Here is a 22,114-nt window from a genome sequence, read left to right as displayed (position 1 = left end):
TTCCCCAGTACCAAACCCTGTGGCCGCCCCCCGCCGCGGCGCGTTCCTGCCGAGTGGGAGAGGAAATGGGTCGAGGGCCGCCGGCGCTGGGCAACGGGTCTCAGCCCGGGGACTCCCGCGGCGGGACGGGGCGGGGCGGGACGGGGCTCCCGGGAGGGGGGCGGTGGCGGCGAGGAGGACGAGGCCTGGGCGGTTCCGCCTATCGGAGGCCCTCGGGCACGTTTACTCCCTCCAGGTACTCGGCCGTGAGTAACCATCCCTCTCGCCGCCTTTCCCGCTTCTCCTGGGCGCATTAACAGGCTTGAGGTGGGTTTTGGGGGGGAGGGGGGGCGGTAAGCAGTGGGTGTCCGTGCCGGGTGGGCGTGGGGCAGCCTGCGATCGCCGCAGGGCGGTGGGGGGACCGGCGGCGCAGGAGCGGGACCCCGCCGGGAGGGCGGAAAGCCGGAGCAACCGCCCGAGGCGGGGCTGGGGCTGGGGGGGGTGAGGCCGGTGCCCCCCGCCGCTGAGCCCCTGCCCGTACCCGGAGGCTCATCCCCGGGGGAAGGTTTGGCCGGGAGGGCGGGTAGCGGCTCCGGGCGGCGGAGGCGGGTCGAGCGCCGAAGGAGCTCCCGGCTGTTCCCAGGTGTTGCAGCGGGTGCCCGAGGCTTCCCCCGCCTTTTCTAACCGGGAGGGTCCCCGAGGTGCCGGACTCACGCGGGAGTCACCTTCTGGAGCTTGTGTGAGGCCACAAGTCAGCCGGGGTGAGTAGCGCCGAGTTTTAGAAGCTGGAGAAGCTTCACAGAAGGTTGCGGAGGACTGGTGAACTAGCACAGGGATACAGTCAGTGGCTCAGAAGACCTCTGAGGTCCGGGTCGGGAAGGTATGGCCCGGGGAGGGATTTGCTCTTTACTTGCCCTAGTCTTACACGCTTTTTTTTTCTTTTCCTTCCCCCCATTCTTCTTTATTTTCCCTTGTAATATGCTAGATTGGGCTTGTGACCTAAAGGGACGGGGGTTTTTGTGACTGGTATAGCTACGCAATAGCCTGGCACCTCATCGTATGAAATCTTGTAGCTACCCTGCGCGTGAGCAATGGTGTGTTAAGGACTTTAACGGGTATTAAAGCAGTGAGATGGAAGGCTGCTATTGAAAACTGTTTTCCTGCAGGTGTGGCACATCTTTCACTGGTTTATAAACACTTCTATACTTCGAAATTTCTCTCTCGCTTGCTGTGCTGGCTCTTGCATGTTTTTGGGAACATCTATCTGAATTTCTTAGAGCCGTGCTTAGGCATCTGGCTACACTTTATTATCTGGCAAATTTGTTATTTGGGCTTGTTGCTGATGGATTCTTGTTTCCTGATACTACGCATAAGAATTTGGTCTGTATTCATGCTTGGTAATGGTGGAGCTGTATCAGGAGTTGTTTTAGCACAGTGTGTTTAAAATTTAAAGACAGGCTACTGGTGCTGTGCGTATGCATTGTGTGCAGAAGTTTGCTGGGAATTTGTTTCTTAAATAGATTTTTTTTTTTCCTCCCTCTAATTCATTTATTTATTCATCAGCCCTCCTTTTTTAAGCTGTATGATAACAGGAAAATGCTTTATAGTTGATTCTCTCTTCTACTTTTTGCATGTTGTGAAAATCTTTAAAAAGTTGGGCTTTGCTTACGTTCTTGACAGAAAACACTCCCAAGATGCATCGGCTAGTTTTGCAGACATTGGCAAAAAACCTCAGGTGTAGGTGGTGTGTGTTACAGAGGTATTTTATGTGAAATAATGTTTCCACTTAAATATGACACTGGCTTCAGTTCCAGGCAGGTCTACAGTGCAGTTGTATTGTGGCAATATTAACTGATTGAGGGAACAGAAAGCAGGTCAAAAGCTGTTCACTAGGGAAAGCAGCAACACAACTTTATTTTTACCCCCTTTCCCACCTTGGAAATATATTTGTATGTAGCAGGTGCAGTATGCCACAAAAGTTCCCTAATTCTTGCAATTTTGGACAGATGGAGAGTCCTGAAGTCCTCAGAGAAGTTGCTTTCGATTTACCCCTTGATCTCACAAGCTAACCCTACCTCTCTCCCAGCACCACAGCTAGTCCTGGACAACCAGTACGTCACACTTCTGGTGGATTAATGCCTTTTTAACTTCCATCATACAGGTTTTTTCCCACCTTGACTGGAGCACTTTCTATGGTGTGTAATGAGACCTGTCAAAATGCACTGTCTGCCCCCAGAACTATGTTTTTCTCACATGACAAAGCTACCGTTAACGTTTGCACCCTGAAGACGTGATATCACAGGAAGATGATCTGTCATTGAGTCACCCATCTCTCTTTATCTTTCTTCAGGTGAGGCAGATTTTCCCTTCCAAAATGACTTTCCGAGCTCTGGTTTTGTGTCTGGCTTGTGCTGGGCTTGGAAAGGCAAATGGTAAGTTGAATTTCCTGAAATCTTCCTGAAAATGGTTGGGGAACTGGTTTCTGATTCCTGAGGCTTCAACAGTCAGAGTAAGAGGCAAAAATAGGTGAAATACAGATTGCTGGTGCCATTTGACATACGTTAGATAGCTGGGGCGTAGACATGGAGCTGGCAGATGTGACACAAGACCTCCTGGAACAGCATTTGGAGATGGGAGGGACGTGCAGCATCCCATATCTACAATGACACTGGACACCGTTGTTCACCTGAGTTCACAACTTGCCATGGTGGATCCTCCCCTCGGGAACAAATCTCTCTTTTTCTTTCCCTCCCTCTCAAATGCACTGCAAACTCAGAAGCTATGTAGTCCAGAAATTCTCTTTAGCCCATTTTGCTGCTCAGTTCTCTGAGAACAGCCTGGTGTGCACTTCCCTTGTGCACTCAATCTTCCTCTAGCTTTTAGGAAACAAAAACTGAGTCTTTGCTGAGAATGGAAAGCCATATTGCTGATTTAATAAAACTGAAGTGGAAAGTCTGCAGGGATGGGTACAGAAATAGGGTATGTCTTTTTCTTTTAAACAGTTTAGAAGAAAGCCGGAGCGTCAGCCAATGTGTATCAACATAACTTCATTGATTTCTAGGAGGATGCAGGAAAAGGACTTTTTCATGGGGGAAAACCGTAGAAACAATATGTAATTGATGGAACTGTTGTGTCTGTGGGTAATCCAGGCCTTAGAATCAGCATTAGGCTTCTCAATATGTGTTATATCTGCCCATTTCACTAACTATTTCATGTCATTGCAGTGGTTCCTCAGGCTGAACACAGAAACGTGAAGGTGGGCGACAACGTGACTCTCAGCTGTGCCCTGACAGAACCCAAGGAGGTTCTGCAAGTGACGTGGCAAAAAGACTCCGAAAAATCACACAATAATATAGCTACGTACAGTACCGTAAAAGGATTAAAGATTCACGAGCCCTATCAAGACCGAATGAATTTCACGAGTCTGGTACTCAATGAGACAAGCATCACTTTTTGGGACACTAGAATGGATGATTCAGGGTGTTACACGTGTCTCTTCAACACTTTCCCTTTCGGCTCCTTCTCGGGACGTACCTGCCTGAGTGTCTTTGGTGAGGTTCTCTGCAGAGATATGTCTCTAGTGGAAAAAGAGGTGTTTTCTCACCCACAGCATTTTCTTGAGCGGACTCAGGAACTGCAGTGGTAGGAGCATCCCTTGGTGAAACATGGTATACAAACAGAGTGTTACTGCTGTGAGGAAGACTGTGGGGTCATATTCAAGCCTGTTGTGGTGGTTTTGGCTCTGGGCTCTCCTTGTTTGTTTTTCTGTGAGTAGCAGCTAAAAAGCAAGGAGTGGGATCTTTGTTTGTAAGCCCCAGAGCAGTCCCAGCTGGAACTTGGGCAAATCAACATTGCCTGTTGCAGTTTCCTCTTGGTGGAAACTGCAAAAGTACAACCCCGGTGCTGTGAGCTGCTGTGCCGAACCCTGTCATAGATAGGGAATTAGCAGATAGGAGAACAGCACGGACTAAGAAATGGTTTTACTTTAACAGATTATTTTAAAACTTGGGATTTCAGGTTGAGTGAAACCTTTGGGGTATATAACGCCAGTATAAGGGAAGGAGTATTGAATCGTGAGGGGGGACCTGACCCAATGAACTCCTCTTGCATTCCTGTGCTGTGGGGCTCAGTGTGAATCCAGTAAGCTTTGCCCTGATTGATAATGGTTAAACTGCTGTTATTGCTTATGACCAGGTGCTCATTGTAGTGATGGATTGTCTCATTTGTGTGTTGGAAGGTCTCAATGCATCTGTCCAGTACAACATTTCCGAAGGTCGCTTGATAGCCGTCTGTAATGCTGTTGGCCTCCCAGAGCCCACCGTCACCTGGAACAACTTGTTCAATTCTACTCCTACGCAGGACATGGTCAGGCACACCAATGGGATGGTGTCCATCACCAGTAAACTGGAGATCTACAACACTCAGAGTGTCGGTGCGCAGGACTTGACCTGCAGAGTAAGCAACACGAATGAAAAAATGGATTTGCCTGTGAAAATTAAAGGAGGTAGGTGAACGATACACACTACTTGGTAGAGTTCTCTTGGCCTCCGTGTTTTACAACAGCATGTTTGGATAGGAATCTGCTGGGAAGAGGAGGGAGTGAAATGCATATGTGCCAAGTAAGAAGAAAGGAAATCCTACTTTGCGTTCATTGCCGTCTTTGAGACGGTAACATATTGAGGTCCTCTCCAAGAGGGAAAAAAGCCAAGCTAGTCAGCTAGGGAGCTATGGGTTTTAGAGGCACCATGCATTTTGCAGCAAGTCGAACTTCAGTTTTCACGCAGGCCTTCATAGTTTCTTTGACAGTCCAAAGATAGGTATAAATATTTGTCACCTGATATCTATCTAGATGAAATAAAAACTCTGTGGGTCGCTTAATGAACACTGAAGTGGAAGTTTTGAAATTAATAACAAACTATCTCTGAACAACAATTAACCAAACTTTTTGGTTAAACTTACTACATGTTTTGGTACAGTTAACCTGTGTATTATGTTTTAGTTTCTCTGACATTTTTGCTAAGACACACGTGCATTGCAGTAATGGTGAGGGAGGAATAGTATTTTCAGGCAGACAGGAAGGTGATCAGTTGAAGGTGCTTACATTGGTTTTATTGGAAATCTTAAATACATCAATAATGTAACATCTGAATACCTTGTAGTGCTAATTTATTTCTTCTTCCAACATTCTGCTCTGCTGGAAAGACTTTCACCCCAGCTCTATAGATGAGAAATAGAAACATTAAAATCTGAAGTACCATTCTCAGTTCACACAGGAACATTGACTTGGGTGATTTAAAATTCACATCTCTAAATCCAGACCCTTAAAAGGAAGACCACTTGGAAATTAGGAAGACAGGAAAAGCAGCTTGGGATTGTGGGTTAGTTCCCAAATTACGTGCTCAAGAAGTGATTGTTACAGGAATAGTAGTAAAGAGTAAGATCTGACTTTTAATATCTTCTCTCTAAAAGTTCAAAAGCAAATTAGTTCTTAATTCTGAGTGACACTAGTTGAAAAAGCATAATAAAGCTTTTTGTCCTGTCTCAAATGCAATATTCTTTTGTTTTGGCCTTTTAAAAAGGAAATGTGTATCTCAAAAAGCAGGAAACTAAGACTGTTGTTATTTCTTGCCAGGAGAATGAAAAATTGGCTAATAGCTTGTTGTTTTAACAATCTTGTATTTTAGAGAAAGAGAAATTCAAACAAATAGTTCAACCTAGCTTTGTTAAAATACGTGACAGTTTTGGCTTGATTCAAATAAATTTTAATTCAGAAAGTCTTCCAGCTAACATCAGTGAGCATTGAAATGAGCCTTCTTATTATCATTTTGATTAATGGCAGTCAAATGAAGTGGCTGATGTCTGACCAGAGAGGGACGTTTACGCTCAGATGTTGGGTAGAGCTACTTGCAGGTATCAAAACATAGCCTGTCTTCTTTTCTGAAAGTTAATTTAGCCTTTGCGACAGTGGTAAGTGTTTAACAGTAAAAGGAATAACTTTTATTTTACGAACAAAAAACTCAAAATCTGGATGAACAAAAAAACTCTTCAGAAAGTGTCAAGACTTGTATAAAGTTCTGCTTATGTACGTATGCCAACTACCGTATCAGATGTGGGAATGACAGTTTTCTTTGCCATGGATAAACATGAGCACATCTTTTCTTCACAAAGCATTTTCTGTGGGCAAGTAGGTTTGTCTTTGAAGATACACACGTTCACTCTCTCTTTTGAGCAATTGCTGCTTTCATGTAGCTTAGCAATAACTTTCACAATCTCGATAAGGAACCATTGTCATTAATCAGACATCCTCTTGGCTCTTTGGTCTTTTTCCTATATAAACTAATTTAGTTTGGTGTATTTTTTGTTGTTTTGTTTTCACAGAAGAGGGATCCTCGTTGCTTTGGCTGACGATTACTGTGGGGATTTTAATTGTCATCATAGTTCTGATTCTGATCACGCTGTGCTGGAGGAAGAGGATATGCAGGAGGGGCTGAAGTGGTAAGTCACTGATGCATGGAAACCAATGGGTTTTGTAGAGCCCATAATAAGGTCTGGTCATCTGCAGAGACGAATGAGACTTTGTTGAGATACCATTAAGGGGTATAATGCTGTCATTGGACAAGTAAACTTTACAATAATGTGTTTACAGTTATTAGAGGTTGCCTCAGTTGCATGTAATTTTAAGAGCTGTTTTCCCACTGCTGCTGCCGAGGGACAATACAAGACTACAAATTGTGAGGGGAGGATCCAAGCAGACCAGGATATGCTGCTCGTGGTTTGCGTTCAGGCAGAAGTCTCAGCAGAAGTAATTCGCTGGTCTGCTGCATTTTCATGGAGGGCCACAAAAGCGTCGAGTGTAAGTATGCTCAGAGAACTTTTGGCAGAAAGGACACGCTGGAAAGAAACCCGCTCATGCACAGTGATGTGCCCTGAAGGGAAGGGCTTTCTTCTGGTCACAGCTCCCTCTTTGTATTTTTAAGACAAACAGTGTAATATGATGGAGAAGTGCGCTCAAACTTGGCATATGAGTCTGCTTCCTAATGATGAATTAAGGAGAAATTGCAGTCAGTGTAATGTCCTTGTATGTGTGATGACCTGATCATGGATTAACTCAACTTTCTAGTCTTAATTACTAATAACAGAGTGAAAGGAAAAAATTAGAGGAGGATGGAGGCCTTAGGCTTCAGAAATCATGGAAATTTGATGGTCATTGGTAGTTTCACTCTTGCTGAACTAGATCAAAATGCTGTGTCTGGCTTTAAATTCTACTAATATGTTTAGAAACGCCAGCACACATCAACTCAGTTCCTGAATATTTAGATACTTGCTTCATGATGATAATGTGATACAAGGTAAAGAAGTGTTTCCAGTAGACAGTACCTGTCTGTTGTGAACTTAGACCTACAGCATCTACTGTTAAGAAGGGTTGATCTAGTAAATCTGCTACTGCCAGAGACACAAAAAGAAGAAAGAGAAATGAACACTTCTTACACCCCAAATATAACTTCTTAATTGTAAAATGTATGTGAGCTTTCCATTGATCCTATAAAAAATACAGAAGAGAAAATTTCTGTTGAATTTTCAGACCAACCTGGAAGTTAAAGGGCAAGGAGTTGGTTCTTAATTGTTTGGGGTTTTTTTAAAAGATCAGAAGAAAAAGGTGAAATGCTCAAAAGAAAGATATATCTTTTTTTCTAGAACAGCCATTCCAAACACAAATGAGCTTGTACTAAGCAGACCTTGAAGGAGAGACCTTGAGGCAGAGGCGACCTGGCAGAGGTCTGGGATAACCTGCTAGAGCGGATCAGGGAGTGACCAGGCAAAGAGAGCGCTAAAAAGTGCAGGTGCTGCCTTGCAGAGTTTCGAAGCCCCTTCGTTGCATGCCAGGTGAGGAGAACCACACTGGCATGCTGTGATTGCACTGGTGCCTGAAGCAGGAGCAGGGTCAGTCAGTGAAACATTGCTTGACTAGACTAGGTTGTTCATGTTTAGACTAGGCTGAGGATGTTAACATACCTCCTGGCATGATTCTGTCCCTTGGATATTAGCGGTTCCCCAGGCAATGCCAGCATGTGGTTCCAGCGATAGCTTATAACAGGACCTTCCCCAGCAGGCAGAACAGTTAGCTTCACAGCAGGTTTCCTGTGGCCTACACCACCCGCTAGGTATCAGGCTTGGAACCCTCAAGCCATTTCACGCATCCTTGTGCCATGTCGTGGGTCACGCAAGACACGATTTCTTGCTGCAGAGACACCGCTGTGATGCACAACAACAGAGCCTACGCATTATTTTGGAAACTTCGAACAGAGCCCCCTTCCCCTGCCTTGTAAGGAAAGCATAAGACACAGAAAAGCATCATATGTTTAAACTGAAAGCACTGTGCCCCTTCTTCCTTAGCTAAAGGCTCAGAGCTTGAAGTCCCCCTGTGTCAGCAAGAGAAGTGGGGTCTCACACTGGAAGGATGTCTGGATTCCTGGTCCCTCATGTGTGCCAGCATGTCACAGGGTGGAGACTTCATGTGAATACCTGCTCACCAGGGCAGAGGGGGTAAATCAGATGAGCAGTGTTTAGCAGTGGGTGTAAGTTTGTTGTATTAGAGTTTATCAACAAAAGCAGGGTTTGAGGGACTTCAGTTGTTTGTGTTCCTTCCCATTTATTACGGGTTTTGATTAACTGTGATGCCAGGATGTGACTTCTGCAGTGGGCCTGTAAGTCGTTCAGTCTCTGTTCTTTTAATGTAGTCTAGTTTTTATCCATCTTATACTGTATCTTTTCAGTTGCTTTTTGGTCTCGAATTTTGAAAACGTAATGTGCTGACCTGGATCCTTTTTGCATAAAGGCAGCATTACTTTATCCGGAGTAATTTTGACCAGCTGATCGTATTCCTTCATACAGTGACCAGTTTAGGGAAATGTGTAGTCCATCTTCCTAATGTACATCTGTTTCCCTGAAGGCCTCATTAGTCTGTTGTAAAACTCCAATACTGATGCAGTTTGATCATTCTGTCACCATCTGATTTCCCCCCCCCCCCCCCCCAGATGCTCTTTTCTACCTGTTGCTAAAAGTTACTTACAATTTATTCTGTATATGACTGTCACTTTCCTGACCAAACCCTTAGAAAGCCAAGAATACTTGTGGAGCTACAGTAATTTTTAACACTGTTTAGAGTGCATTACCACTCCACAAATACCACATTGTAATGAGAAACCCCCTACACCTCCTTAGCTCCCATCTGAGCAGCACACTGTGAACCCTAGACTGTTTTTGCGGTGACCTGTTTTTTCCCCGATCATCTGTGAAATCTGTTTATGCTCTTCAAAGCATTGGTTGCAGTTGATTCACCCAAAAGAGAATAACATCTTGCAGAAAGCCCTTTTCTGGTTTTATCCTCTGTTATCCTCAGATTGTGTTGGAACGAGGAGCAGCACCTATGTACATATTTCTGGATGCGCTTTTTGTAACAGCACGATAGAGCTAGTAGCGCTGGCTGGAGGACACCAATGTCTGTCTACGGCCGTTACCCAGGGCTTCAATACTTCTTTTCATTCTGCACTAGATAACAAGCAAAGCCTTTCCAGTCTTGTCAAGATGCCTGGTTTTTAAAGTAAAAGAACAGCTTCTTATCTGGGTGGCTGGGGACCCTTCTCTGTCAAAGTTTCTTCTCTTCTGCTCCTGCTATTGAGAATATAGTTGGTTTTTGCTTTGCTTTTATTTTTGTTGTTTCCCTCCTCTCCATGGTAGACGCTTGGGAATCAGGTGAAGAGCTGGGGCTGAAAGTTGATGTCCCATCCCTCAGGCATTAGCCTTGTGTACCAGTTACAGAGCATACGTACATTTTGGTTCTCCCTGAAAACATCCCAAGTGAAGTGTCTTCACAACGTTTGGCAAAAGGTCACTTGTTTGGAAACAAACTGAGCGGCCTTTGTGGTGAGAGCTGATGCAGAAGCTTTGGAAAACTCACGTCTTCATCCTCTGCCAAGCAGAGAGGCAAACCTAGCCGTGCCTATCAGTTGATTTAAGTGCCATGAGCAGGCTGCAATGAATCACCAGACATAACTTCACCCATGCTGGAGGTTTCTCAGTGCTACTCTTCTGGTAAAAAGTTACACTGTTTCCTACCTGGCTCAATTAACAGAGCTTAACTGTAGACCACACCAATGTAAAGCAGTCCAGTTAACAAGCCAAGTGCCTGGATTGAAGCAAAATAAAGGCTATTAGCCTGAATAAATTCCTGTGACTTACCTATCGCATACATGTCTCAACCTGAATGCTTTCCACAGCATCATTCCAAGGCTTGCAGAATACTCATATTTCAGCCTGGCCAGTTAAAAAGCTTTATAGTCAGTTCTCAGGACCTAGCAGTCTTCAGGGGGATAAAATTCCACACAAACAGTTTTCTGGAGGCTTGTAGTTGTCTGTGAGGAAGGGCTATTTCACAAATGGATATAAAGGCCAGCATGATTTTTTTTTTTTTTTTTTTTTTTTTTTTTTTTAAGCATTGATATGTTGATCTCTCTTGGGTAGCCTATGCATGTTTTGCCATGTGGAAAGCTTTAGAAGTGGTCAAATAGTATATTTGTGTTTAAAAAGCTATAATGACAGGACAAAAAATTCTTGGAGCTTGTTATTGAATAGATTTGATGCAACCTAAGAAAGCTGAGCAGATTAGGTGAACCTGGAAGAAGAAAACTTGAAGAGTCAGAGAAGAAGAGACTAGGTCAGATCAAAAAATCAGTTCTGCAGAAAGTGCCAACATAGCAATGGGTTTTTCCTGTTGAAATTTTGAAACATTTGAAATTGAAACATTCAGGTTTTCCTTCAAGTGGAAATTCTGCAGAACTTCGATTAAGCAGCATTAAAGTCTTTGTTTCAAGATGTTTGTGTCTGAATACAGCCAAGTAACTGTATTTCAAAGAGATGCTGAACCTCAGTGTACCTCGAATGTTACACAAGTGCTATAAAACAGAAAATACCTCTTTGTTATCAGCTAGAGATCACTTAATACCCTGAATAGGAATTTAAGATGACCTGGTTACTATTTTTTGAAGTTTGGAAGTTGCTACAAATAACATAGATTCAGGTCTGTTAAACTGTGAATAGTAACTTGGCTGATCAGCTATAATACGTAGGTATCAGAAACCAAAATTTTGGTGGCCAAAGATGTCCTGAAAGGTTGGGAAATATGAGTGTCTTGTGCAGGAGGTTCCAGTTATTTGGGAAACTTTACAAGAACAAGTACTTGCATACACTTTCCATTGCTTTGTTTATAGGAAAGATAGGAATTATTTTTGGAAGAGCCATTATAGCAGTATCCTCTAGTGTTTATTCAGTTTGGGGAAGGCTGTGTTTCTAAGCTTTGGCTTAACAATCATGGCAATTCTTATCTCTGTGACTTGGCTTGTTTCTTCAGTGGATTTGCTTTGACATACAGCTGTTTTTCTTAATAGTGAGAGACTAGGTAGTTGAGAACAACATAGTAGCAGCTCGTTTTAGGAGACTTTTCAGACTAATTCTTCCTGAAGTGACAGCTAAATACCAGCCTTTCACGTGATAAACTCAGGACATAACTCCCTCTTTCATGAGGCAGATGGATGTAGTGTACCCTGCTCACAGAGGAATGAGTCTCTGGCTGTCATGTCCCAGCTGGGGAGGCTCATTTTAGAATTGCCTTGGTTTCCTCTCAAGTGTGGCTTTATCGTGAGTAGGAGATTATATTTGTCCTATTTTGAATTCCCCAAAATAGTAAAAATATGCAGTGGTATAACTGAAAGTTGTTTTGCTTACAACAGCCTCATTCCTTTACCCTTCTTAACACTACACCAAAAAAAAACCCCCAAAAACCACAGCGTAAAAATATTGTAGCCAAACAGACCTATACAGAGCTAATGAGGGGAGAAAGGAAAAAAAAAAACCCCAACAAAACCACAACAACAAAAAAAACAAAACCCCATACAAAAATGTCAGCGGAGGGGTAATTCTGCTGCCAGGCTGCCCATCAGGTTTCCCGCAGACATAAATATTTTGCAACCCAAGTGAAGATGTTTTCTGGGTTTAATCACACACTACTTCCAGACAACTCCTGTTCCCTAGTAAGTCACTTAATTTTCTGTTCACGGAAACATGCCTGGCAGTACCCTCCAGTCTGCATCATATATAGAGAGAGCATGGCCACTCTTTCCAAGCTTTCCACACTTTAGGGCTACCCATTTTCATTGAGAAGGACAGGGACGGCTGGTGCTTTGTTAATTTTCCCCCAGCATGTTTTCTCTGGGGTTTTTGTCTGGAAGGATGAAATAAATCCTGTTTGTTACTGACAGGATAAAGGTAGTGGCATAGGAAACATCTCAGAGCTTCGCCTGCCCGTCTAAAGGAGAGGTGTCGAAGTATAGGCTACTAAAAATGAAGCCATTTCTTTGCAAACAGGGAAGCCTTTACTATGTGTGATTAACACAATTTCTATCCTGTACATCATATCTGTGCTCTTATTTCAGTATGAAGTAATTTTCCAGTCCTTCATTCTCCTTTTCATTCTGACAATAGGGCTTTGTATATAACCAGAAAATAAAATGGCTGGCAGCTGAAAGGGAGAATAAATAGCAGTCCTGGGATGTGCGAATAGTTGCCTCACTGTTTGAATTTCTCGTTTACTTCATTGGTAAGAATTATTCGTGTGCTCAATTCTGAAATGTTTTTCCTTTGCAAAATACTTCGGCTGTATGCAGGGTTATTAGATAAGGAGATGGAAACCTTTTTCTTATTCTTCTACATGAAAAGTAAGGATGACTTTTTTTTTTTTTTTTTCCCCAAAGCCACATAAAGATAGTGTCATAACTTGGGTATCAAACATCAGAATGACATTCTGAAATATCAAGCTATTTATGTATTCAATAAATAACCTTATTTGTGTATTACCGACCAGGAAAGTTGGTTTGCTTTTCCCAGTTTATAAATCCATTTAGGGTTTTGTATATTCCTGTCCTGGTTTTGGCTGGGATAAAGTTAATTTTCTTCTTAGTAGCTGGTACAGTGCTGTGGTTTGGATTTAGTGTGAGAATGATGTTGATAACACTCTGAGGTTTCAGTTGTTGCTAAACAGTGCTTGTCCTAAGCCAAGGATTTTTCAGTTTCCCATGCTCTGCCAGCAAGCGTGCAAGAAGCTGGGAGGGAGCAGAGCCAGGACAGCTGACCCCAACTAGCCAAAGGGGTATTCCATACCATGGAACATCATGCCCAGTATATAAACAGGGGTTAATTGGCCGGGAGGTGCGGATCGCTGGTTGGGCATTAGTCAGCAGGTGGTGAGCAACTGCATTGTGCATCACTAGTTTTGGGATTTTTTTCTTTTTTTTTCTTTTTTTTTGGTTATATTTCTTCTTCTTGTTATTATATTTCATTGTTATTATTGTTAGTATTATATTTTACTTTAATTATTAAACTGTTCTTATCTCAACCCACAAGTTTTACTACTTTCTTCCCCGATCCTCCTTCCCATCCCAGTGGGAGCAGAAGGGAGTGAGGGAGTGGCTGTGTGGTGCTTAGTTGCTGGCTGGGGTTAAACCATGACAAGTCTTTATGTCACTGTTATATTCTGAATTCTGCAGTGTGTAGGGGTTCCAGAATATTAAAAAAATGTTTAGTAGTAGGTATGTAGTAAGTTTTTTTTTTTTAAATTCGCATAATCTTGTCTTTAGACCAATTTTTTTTTATATCTGAAATATTGTTTGAACAGGTGTTGATGGTCTTAGTTTCATGAAAACAAAAAACAGTGTAATAACTTTTCTGATTCATTTGTTATTGTACTAGTAGGAAATGGAAATGCCTATTTTCTTTTTTTGCCTTTTTTTTGCCATTCAAAAAGGGACATCACAATTGTCCGGTTACTTTCAAGGTACCTTATTAAATTTTCGGGAGGTGCAAGCAAGTGAATCTCAAGCCATGCTTACGTTGAGGCAGAGGGCGAGGTTATGGGGTGTGCTGTGTAGCAGTAGTTCAGAGGGCCACGGTCAGCTTAAGGGCTGGCTGACAGTGCTGTGCAGCATGAGCAGTGCCACGACATGCTTGCTGCTCCAGCGTTTACCTGAAGGCAGGAACAGCTTTTAAGCCAATCTTTCCGAATTTCCACCATCCGTGTTGTGGTAGGATGTGCAGACTTCATCCTGATGTGTGTGTAGATCTCCTCCAGGTTTCTGAGGAGGGCTGGCTGCTGTTTAAAGCGATAGGAAAGCGAAGGGCAGAATAACCAGCGAGCTGGCTGGAGGCATGCCACCGCGTGTCCCCAGGGAGCGCTCCAAATGCCAGTAGGGCAAAGGCTAAGAGTCTTTTTTTTTTTTAGCTGCATCTCTGCGACCCATTGTCTCTAGGCACTGTAATCAGAGCTGTAGAGTGATTTAGAATAATTTTAGGGTGGGAAGGCAATCTTTGGGGAGGAGGAGAAAAAAAAAATCTAGCAGTTGCCTTTTATAGAGTACTGTAAGCTGGACTGATTTTTAAATCTTGGTGATTGAAATCACCAGGCAAGAAGCTTTGATTTAAATCTTCCAATGTAATTCTGTTTTCTCCTTCTCTGTTTTCATTAGTTTGCTTAAAAATAAATGTTTGTTGTTGTGATTGTACTGTAATAACTGCAGGTTTTCCTTCAGTGATCATAAACCGAAAATCACATGTAAATTGGTATCTTGTGTAATATAAACTACCTGGGTTTTAAAACACCTTTTCCAATAGGGTACTTCCCTCTACACTGGTAATGTCTTTTGGCAGCTACTGCTGAGCAGGATCACTTGGCTTCCTCCCAAGGTGAAACAGTTTGTAAGCCAGCTCCTGCCCTTCTGCTGGTAGTAAATGGCTTTGAATGGGGTGTTGGTGGGCTGGGTAGTTTATCCCCACCCAAGGAGAAAATGCTGTTGCATAGTGTGTAGCATGACATTTTCATAACTGTTGTTTTCAGGCTTTCTCATAAATATGCTCTGCAAGGAATTTCTGTTGCTTAAGGAGAAAAGGGGAGGGGAAAAAAAAAAAAAAAAATTCCCACCAGTTTTAAGACTATTCCTCCTTGGAGCGTAACAAAATAATGAGGGGACTGAACATCCCTCAGAGTATCCCTTTTGAGAAGTCTGGGGGGAATGTTGTCAATGTGGGGCAAGCTGGATGGAGTGAGCACTGACCTCTGGGAGTGGTGCCGCCTGTGGCTCTGCAGGCATCTCCTGCGGCGCTTGGGGCAAGCGGTGCTGGGCTCAGGTGTTCTGGGTTTAGGCCCATATCCTTCTATGTAATGACACCTTGTGTGGCAGGCATGCGTCTGCTGTTAAAGGTAAGGTAGCTTCTTAAATTTAAGGTAAGGTATCATCTGTAGTGAACAAAGGATGCAAGGGGGAACACAGGCTGAAGCCTGTTTTCGTTGTGTTTTAGGAAGATGTGCTACTCGTACAGCAGGGGAAGGTCCTATGATTATTCACCAAAGGGCGGTTTTGTGACTGTTCCTCCCCACTTTCTCCACTGTGCATCTCTCCTCCCCCAACCCTAATGGCAACCACACTACTCAGCAAGACCTGAGACAGCAACACAATGGCCACGATTCATCCTTTTTCCTGTTTCTTCTTTGTTTTCTAGGATTCTAGAGGATTTCCATTCACCTACCAGATCATTACAGCCCAGCAGCCTGAAGTCAACATTACAAGCAGCGACTGGACTGGCTGGAAAGAAACAGCAATAAAAGGGAAATACATCACATACACTACCCTATCCAGACGTCGAGTTGATTGCTGAAAAGACTAGTGCAATGCTTGTTATCTGGTCTAGACGCTTAATCATAAAAAGTAGGACCAGAGGGACCACTTAGTCTGCTCCTCTGCTGCCAGGCAAAATCTACTTTGTTCGTACCACTCTTGGTACTGCTAGTGTGCAAAAGGTATTTGCCGCCTTCCAGTTGAGTTTTGAAAACGTCCATGGATGGAGGCTCTGCAAGCTCTCTGGGGATCCTCTTCCAGTGCCTAATTGCTCTCGCAGTAAAGAGGGGTTTAATTTTTACCAACATCTGTCTGCAATTTCACTTCCAGCAATTCTGTATACTTCGCCCTCTTCCTGTCATCTGGTTTTCCTTCTCTTACCCAGCTGATCCAACTCCTTTCCCTCAGTGAATTTGTGAGTGTGCCAACGACTGTGTTGCTTAACTCTCTCTGGAGAGACCTGCTGGACTCAAAAACACGGGACTCAAACCACACCAAATCTGCCAAAATTATTGGGAAAGAGCAATAGGGCTCCAAGCAGGTGACGGATTAGAGGCAGTAGCAGCCACAGTTGGGAAAGAAGAGTTATAAGTAATTTATTTTATTTGACTTTTCTTTCTAGTGTTGGGGTTTTTTTGATATGTAAGTGAGGTGGAGAAGGAAGCAAAGCCCAGTAGTGGAAGTATTGGCATCCCCACCTTTCCTTTTTCCTTTCCTTTTTCCTTTCCTTTTTCCTTTCCTTTTTCCTTTCCTTTTTTCCTTTCCTTTTTCCTTTCCTTTTTCCTTTCCTTTTTCCTTTCCTTTTTCCTTTCCTTTTTCCTTTCCTTTTTCCTTTCCTTTTTCCTTTCCTTTTTCCTTTCCTTTTTTCCTTTCCTTTTTCCTTTCCTTTTTCCTTTCCTTTTTCCTTTCCTTTTTCCTTTCCTTTTTCCTTTCCTTTTTCCTTTCCTTTTTCCTTTCCTTTTTCCTTTCCTTTTTTCCTTTCCTTTCCTTTTCCTTTCCTTTTCCCTTTCCTTTTCCCTTTCCTTTTCCCTTTCCTTTTCCCTTTCCTTTTCCCTTTCCTTTTTTTCCCTTTCCTTTTCCCTTTCCTTTTCCCTTTCCTTTTCCCTTTCCTTTTCCCTTTCCTTTTCCCTTTCCTTTTCCCTTTCCTTTTCCCTTTCCTTTTCCCTTTCCTTTTCCCTTTCCTTTTCCCTTTCCTTTTCCCTTTCCTTTTCCCTTTCCTTTTCCCTTTCCTTTTCCCTTTCCTTTTCCCTTTCCTTTTCCCTTTCCGCTGTCATTCTCTCTCTGTTTTTTCTGAAACAACTCTGTTAATACCCCAGCCTACTCCTTGCTTAGCTGTCAAAATGCATGAACTAGGTTTGTCAGTAGTTCTCATGGTCATCCTATGCACTATTCAGAATAGTCTCCCCTGTCTTCATCCTTTTTTGTTGTGTCTTTTTAAACGCGGACAAATCGCTGTGCCGGCCAAAAGCCATTATTCCATACTTGGACCTTGTTGTGTGGGATGTTACACCCCGAGCTAACCATTGTGTGTCACTACTGTGAATGTAATGGTATCAGTGGGGAGTCTTACAGAGGCTGAATTTACTGCTTTGCCATGGTTTTGGTAACAGATAAAGACACTGCACTACTCTTACGAGCTGGGACCAAACTCTGCTGCTGCCCCAGGTAGGATTGGAGCTGCTCTCCCCCCGCCACCCCCAGTTGCTCCTCGCTGCCTGCCCAAGCCTGCTGATCTGGCCATTTCCAGGCTTAATGCTCCAGTTGCCTGTCCTCCCTGCTTGCTGCGTGGCAGCAGGCTGCTTGTGAGAGCAGAGCATTCCCAGGCATCGCCCTGCAGCTTATCGTATTTGTGAGGGGTCAGAGCCTCGGCGTGCCCTCTGCCTCCTGGTGCCTTGACAGGGCTCTATGTCTGCTTCACGGGGTGAAGGTTGCTAAAAACAAGCCTACCTCTGGGCGTACCAGCTTTGTGGCCTGTTTTACTGACAGAATAGACAGACGGGAGGACTGCAGGTCCTCTGGTGACTTTTGTTCTGCTGATGAGTGTTAATGTTTAAGGAGTTTCTCAGTCTTCCTTCTGTCTGAATATTTGTCATCGTATTGGGATCACTACTAGTATCCTCTTGTCTTTTGGGTTCGATTAGCATTTGTCTGTGCATCTGAAATATTCTGTCTTACTAAATGTGTAGCATTTTGGATTGTTTCTTATGTCATATGTTTACCAGGAGTATGAACTGTCAATCTGAAAAATCAACAGAGAAGATTTAGCAGATGCAAGATTTATGACTAAGTGTTCAGAATCAATATTTTGTTGGTTCCAGAGCAGTGGCCTCTCTAGAGTCTGGCAAAAAGTTGTGTGTGTGTATATGTCTGTGTGTATTACTGAGGACATGAGGGGTGACGTTTGCTGTTACTATTGTAGGTGCAATATGAATTATTTATTTATATATTTCACTTTTTCTAATTTAAAAAAACCCAAAAAATCTGATCCAGCCAAAACATCAACTGGTCCATTTTTTTTTCTGCTTGTTTGGGATACCAGAAACACTTCATTGCAAGTTGGGCTTTTTTGTAGTTTAGATTTACACTTTGCTTCCTTTCTGTACATGAAGTGGGACTTCAGGGGGTTTTTAAGGCATTTTGGTTTGGGGGTGGGGTTTGTTTTTTTTTTCAAAAAAAATTTTGAGCAAAACAACTTTTGAGATAAGTTTACAGAAGTGTTTTTGACCACAGCAGCTGTGGTTTACTTCAGATCTGAAAATAACTTCAGTCAATCAAAAAATTGTATTTTATATTTTTGGACGTATTGTGTGTCATGGTCGTTGCTTAATTATTCTTTATCTGAAGTTACGTGCCTTACTGATGACTGACTGTCCTGTTTTCTCTATTTACCTTTGCTGAAAAGAAGCCAAATAAAGCAACTTTGAACATAAGGCTGCATGATTCCTTTCACTTGTAGCACACTGCTTATGAGCTTTTATAAATTGATGAGAGAAGCATCATGCATGAGCTCTAAGTGCATGAATAATTCCTTTGGGAAAGGCATTAGTGACCTGGTGTATTCTTTAAGACATATGACCTTTTGAGGTGAATTGTGAAACCACAATGATTTTTGTTTATCATGGCATCAGTTTGCACTTTTCTTCTTAAAAGATGTGATAGTGAGAAACTTGGATCTAGTTAAAAGGACATGGCAACGCTGCCATCTCCCTAAAGGAGCTGAGTGTTGTGGCATTATGTCCTAGGTCTTGCAATACCAGTGACAGGCAGCAGTTTATTGCTTGTCTGAGCTCTACCAGTTGGTAGAATAGAATAGGCAGTGATTCCCAGAGCTTTTGAGATTGCAACATAAACTCCCACTCTTAATTTTTCAGGGAAACAAATGGTTGCTACTGATGGTTTCTGAAGAACTCCGTACTAGATGCTGGCCAGAAGTGCAAGTCTCGTTGCTGACGTACCTCACCCTGAGTGATGGGAGTTAGTAGTTTCTCCTCCTGGGAATTTGGCACTCTGAGATCAGCCAGGTCACCTCTCTATGCACAAAGGGAAGGTAGTGCGCCAGCAGCACCGCTGCCCTGAGCACGGTGTGGGGCAAGCTGTGGTTTTCCCAGGCAGAAGAGCAATTTGTACCATGCAGAAGGGCTGCTTGCCATGGCCCAGGAGATCCTGGCAGAGCTGGGTCAAGTGTTGCTTGGCCCACCAGTCATGAGGTGAGTTGTGCTGGCAGAGCAGGGCAGGAACAAAACAGTGAGAGCTGGGGTGGTTCAGGCTGGGGCTGAGGTACAGTAGCAGGGTTGAATGACCTTAGAAAAAGTAGATTGGCCACCTTAACTTCACAAAAGGTAAACAAATGCACAATAGCAGGTTTCCTCATGGAAATCTCAAGGTTGCTATAAAACCTGTAAAAGGTTGCTTTTTTGGCTCACAGCCTGCTCCTCAGAACCTGTCAAGATGTGTGCTTTTGTTTTTGAGTCACAGTGAATTGTTTAGTTCCTACAGCTCTGTCCTCTCTTTGTGTGCTTTTGTACCTGGCATGCTCAAGGATGCCATTATTTTTAGTCTTGAATTGTGCTGACATACAGGGCAGGAAGGTGAAGTGTCTGCTAGAGATAATAACTCCCACGCGTGGCCATGGTGATGGAGAGAGAGGGTCTTCAAAACCCCAGCAGGCAGGGCTGGGTTTCTAGGAAAGAGGGAGTTTGCAAAAAAAATACCACTTCTGATGGCAGTATGAGGATGAGTTCCTTTTTGCCTCGGGTGTTTTCTCATTGCCTCGCCACACTGACCACCCAGCCCGAGGTCAGGGCAGCTGCTCCAGCTGCCTCTGAAAAAGTGGCGAATGCATGCTTGGGTTTTTTCCTGTATCCTTTCCTCATCCTTCACCGATCCATGAATTTTGCCTCTGTACAACACATTTCCAGTTTTCCAAGTCTGAGAAGTAGACTTTCTGGATGCTTCTGTGTGACTTTTTCCCTGTTGTGTCATCCCATGTGCCTGCCTGCTTCACTGCTGTGTTGCCCGGCTGCTGCCCTGCTAACTAAAATGCTGTTTGCTTTGAAAGCGTGGCAGCAGCTGTTCTCAAAGTCTGCTGCATAACAAGATGTCAAGGAAGGAAGTGCAGGATAATTTTAGAAGCTAAGAGGATGTATGAGGGGTTTTTGTCTGGATTTTTTTTTTTCCTTAAGATGGGCTCAAGTTAGTGGCAGAATCAGCCACTAACGGTTGATGACCCGTATTTATCACCTGGAAAGGCTTAAAAAGCTTTCCATTTAAAGTTGAAAGCACTGAAATGCGTTTTTCTGAGACCACGTGCAGTGAGCAACATTCACTTTCTATATATAGATATCACCTGCTGCCTCCTCTCCGGGACCTTGTGCCATTTTTCATTCTGAATAGGGTGTTGCTATTTCCATGGCCCTAATCTCATGACATCCAGCTGGAAACCTCCACAGACTTCTGCAGGTCTGTTTCTGTACAGTCAGCTGCCTAATGGTGTGCTGATCATTTTGTGTGCCATTAGAAACTTGCTTCACGGTGTTTCCAGCGCGTCCGAAAGCTCATCAGCGCTAGTGCTGGGGTGGTGAACATGCCTTCTGACGTTCAGCAGCTTTCATGTGTCATCTTCAAAAAATCTGCCTGAAGGGAGCCTGAGGCAGGCTCTCTGCCCTGCCTTAGTAGGAAAACGTGTGGGTAGCGAATTTCTTAGTCAGCCCCCCAAATGCTGAAGCCCTCGTGCTGAAGCAAGAGAGGCAATCTGCAGCTTCCACGTGCCAAAAGGATCGGTATCTCCCCCGGGGACCGAGGGTCCTTCTGCCGTGGGATACGTAGGGGTGGCTCGAAGGAGATGGGAATGACAGGAGCTTGGTGCTTTGAGTCACTCTGCCTGCGAGAGGGAAGTGTGGCTGTCTGGACAGACAGAACTGGGCAGTAAAGAATAGGATTGCAGCCCTGGCCTTGCTAATCTGGGTTTCCTTAACGAAATGGAGGAGACGGATTTCCTCACTAATTGCAGCCTAGTAAATCACTTGTGGAAAACAATGTAGCTGAGTGTAGTAGGCTGACAAAAAGCAGCAGGGTGTTTCCCACTACTTACTTGAAACAGGTCATTCCTTGGCAGATGAAGCATGTATCACACAGAGTGCCTGTTCTGGCAATGGTTAATAAACTATTAGTTAATATAGTTTAGTAAGGAAACATCGTGTGAGAGAATGACTGATTTATATTTGATTTTACCCACTCTTGAATTGTTTCTGATTTCAACTTCTTTCTTCCTGATTATGTCCTTTCCTGTTCAGGCTTCCCTGACCTCTTGTTCCTCTCAGTCGTGGACAAGTCCCTTCCTGGCCTCTCTTTTGTTCTTCATAAAGGCTTTTGCCTGACGATTGCTATTTTCTTGCTTATCTGGACACACTCTCCATCTGACTGTTCCCTTTCCCTCTCTGATACCTGAGAGTTCACAGCAGTTGCTCCATCATGTGAGGGTGTTATCATCTCCCTGGGTCACAGTAACCATACAGTGAATGTAGCTCCAGTGAAAGCTCGTCCTTGTTTCCAAACCAGAAGGCAGCCCCTCTAGGAAAGGCAAATAACCTGGACAACAGTAGACAGACCTGGAAAAAACAGAGGTGACTGTCTGTCTGCAGGAGCTCCACAGAGCCCAGATCCTGGGCATGCACTGCCTGGAGCTCTTGTGGAGTCCACTGACATTTCTTCTCCTCCCTTGCTGAGCTGCGTGATTGTCCCATCAAGATGCATGGAAAAAGAGAATGTGCAACTGTGGGCCCAACAGAGTAACGTGATCGGGGTTTCACTGTGGAGAAAAAGGGAAGCATGCTCTCACCACTGTTGCACTAGTGTTAAGTTTGATTTATATTAAGCAGCTGGGGATTTCAATTAACTGATCTTTACATAGGGGTGAT

At 43.7% G+C, this 22,114-nt stretch overlaps 1 protein-coding gene across 2 annotated transcripts; it reads left to right on the top strand.

Moving 5' to 3' along the window:
* The first annotated feature begins 640 nt into the window (after positions 1 to 640).
* On the top strand, positions 641 to 16,449 carry CD200 (CD200 molecule). Of its 2 annotated transcripts, none has more exons than XM_050908171.1 (6): positions 641 to 740; positions 2,330 to 2,411; positions 3,204 to 3,530; positions 4,217 to 4,483; positions 6,358 to 6,474; positions 15,583 to 16,449. In XM_050908171.1, the coding sequence occupies exons 2-5, from the start codon at positions 2,354 to 2,356 to the stop codon at positions 6,468 to 6,470; spliced, it is 765 nt and encodes a 254-aa protein (XP_050764128.1). In that variant the 5' UTR covers positions 641 to 740; positions 2,330 to 2,353; the 3' UTR covers positions 6,471 to 6,474; positions 15,583 to 16,449. The 2 variants fall into 2 exon arrangements, with proteins under 2 accessions (XP_050764128.1, XP_050764138.1); XM_050908181.1 differs by lacking the exon at positions 15,583 to 16,449 and adding an exon at positions 6,689 to 6,954.
* Positions 16,450 to 22,114: the final 5,665 nt, after the last annotated feature.

Source organism: Gymnogyps californianus, chromosome 1 (genome assembly GCF_018139145.2).
Source record: "Gymnogyps californianus isolate 813 chromosome 1, ASM1813914v2, whole genome shotgun sequence".
Classification (NCBI taxonomy): domain Eukaryota; kingdom Metazoa; phylum Chordata; class Aves; order Accipitriformes; family Cathartidae; genus Gymnogyps; species Gymnogyps californianus.
The sequence above is the reverse complement of the archived record's forward strand: the minus strand, read 5'-3'. Positions and strand labels throughout refer to the sequence as shown.

Excerpts from the sequence above, each read along its gene's own strand:
- CD200 (XM_050908171.1), top strand. The coding sequence starts at position 2,354 with ATGACTTTCCGAGCTCTGGTTTTGTGTCTGGCTTGTGCTGGGCTTGGA. Across the intron at positions 2,412-3,203 it reads TGGGCTTGGAAAGGCAAATG|TGGTTCCTCAGGCTGAACAC; the intron begins GTAAGTTGAATT and ends ATGTCATTGCAG. Across the intron at positions 3,531-4,216 it reads TACCTGCCTGAGTGTCTTTG|GTCTCAATGCATCTGTCCAG; the intron begins GTGAGGTTCTCT and ends GTGTGTTGGAAG.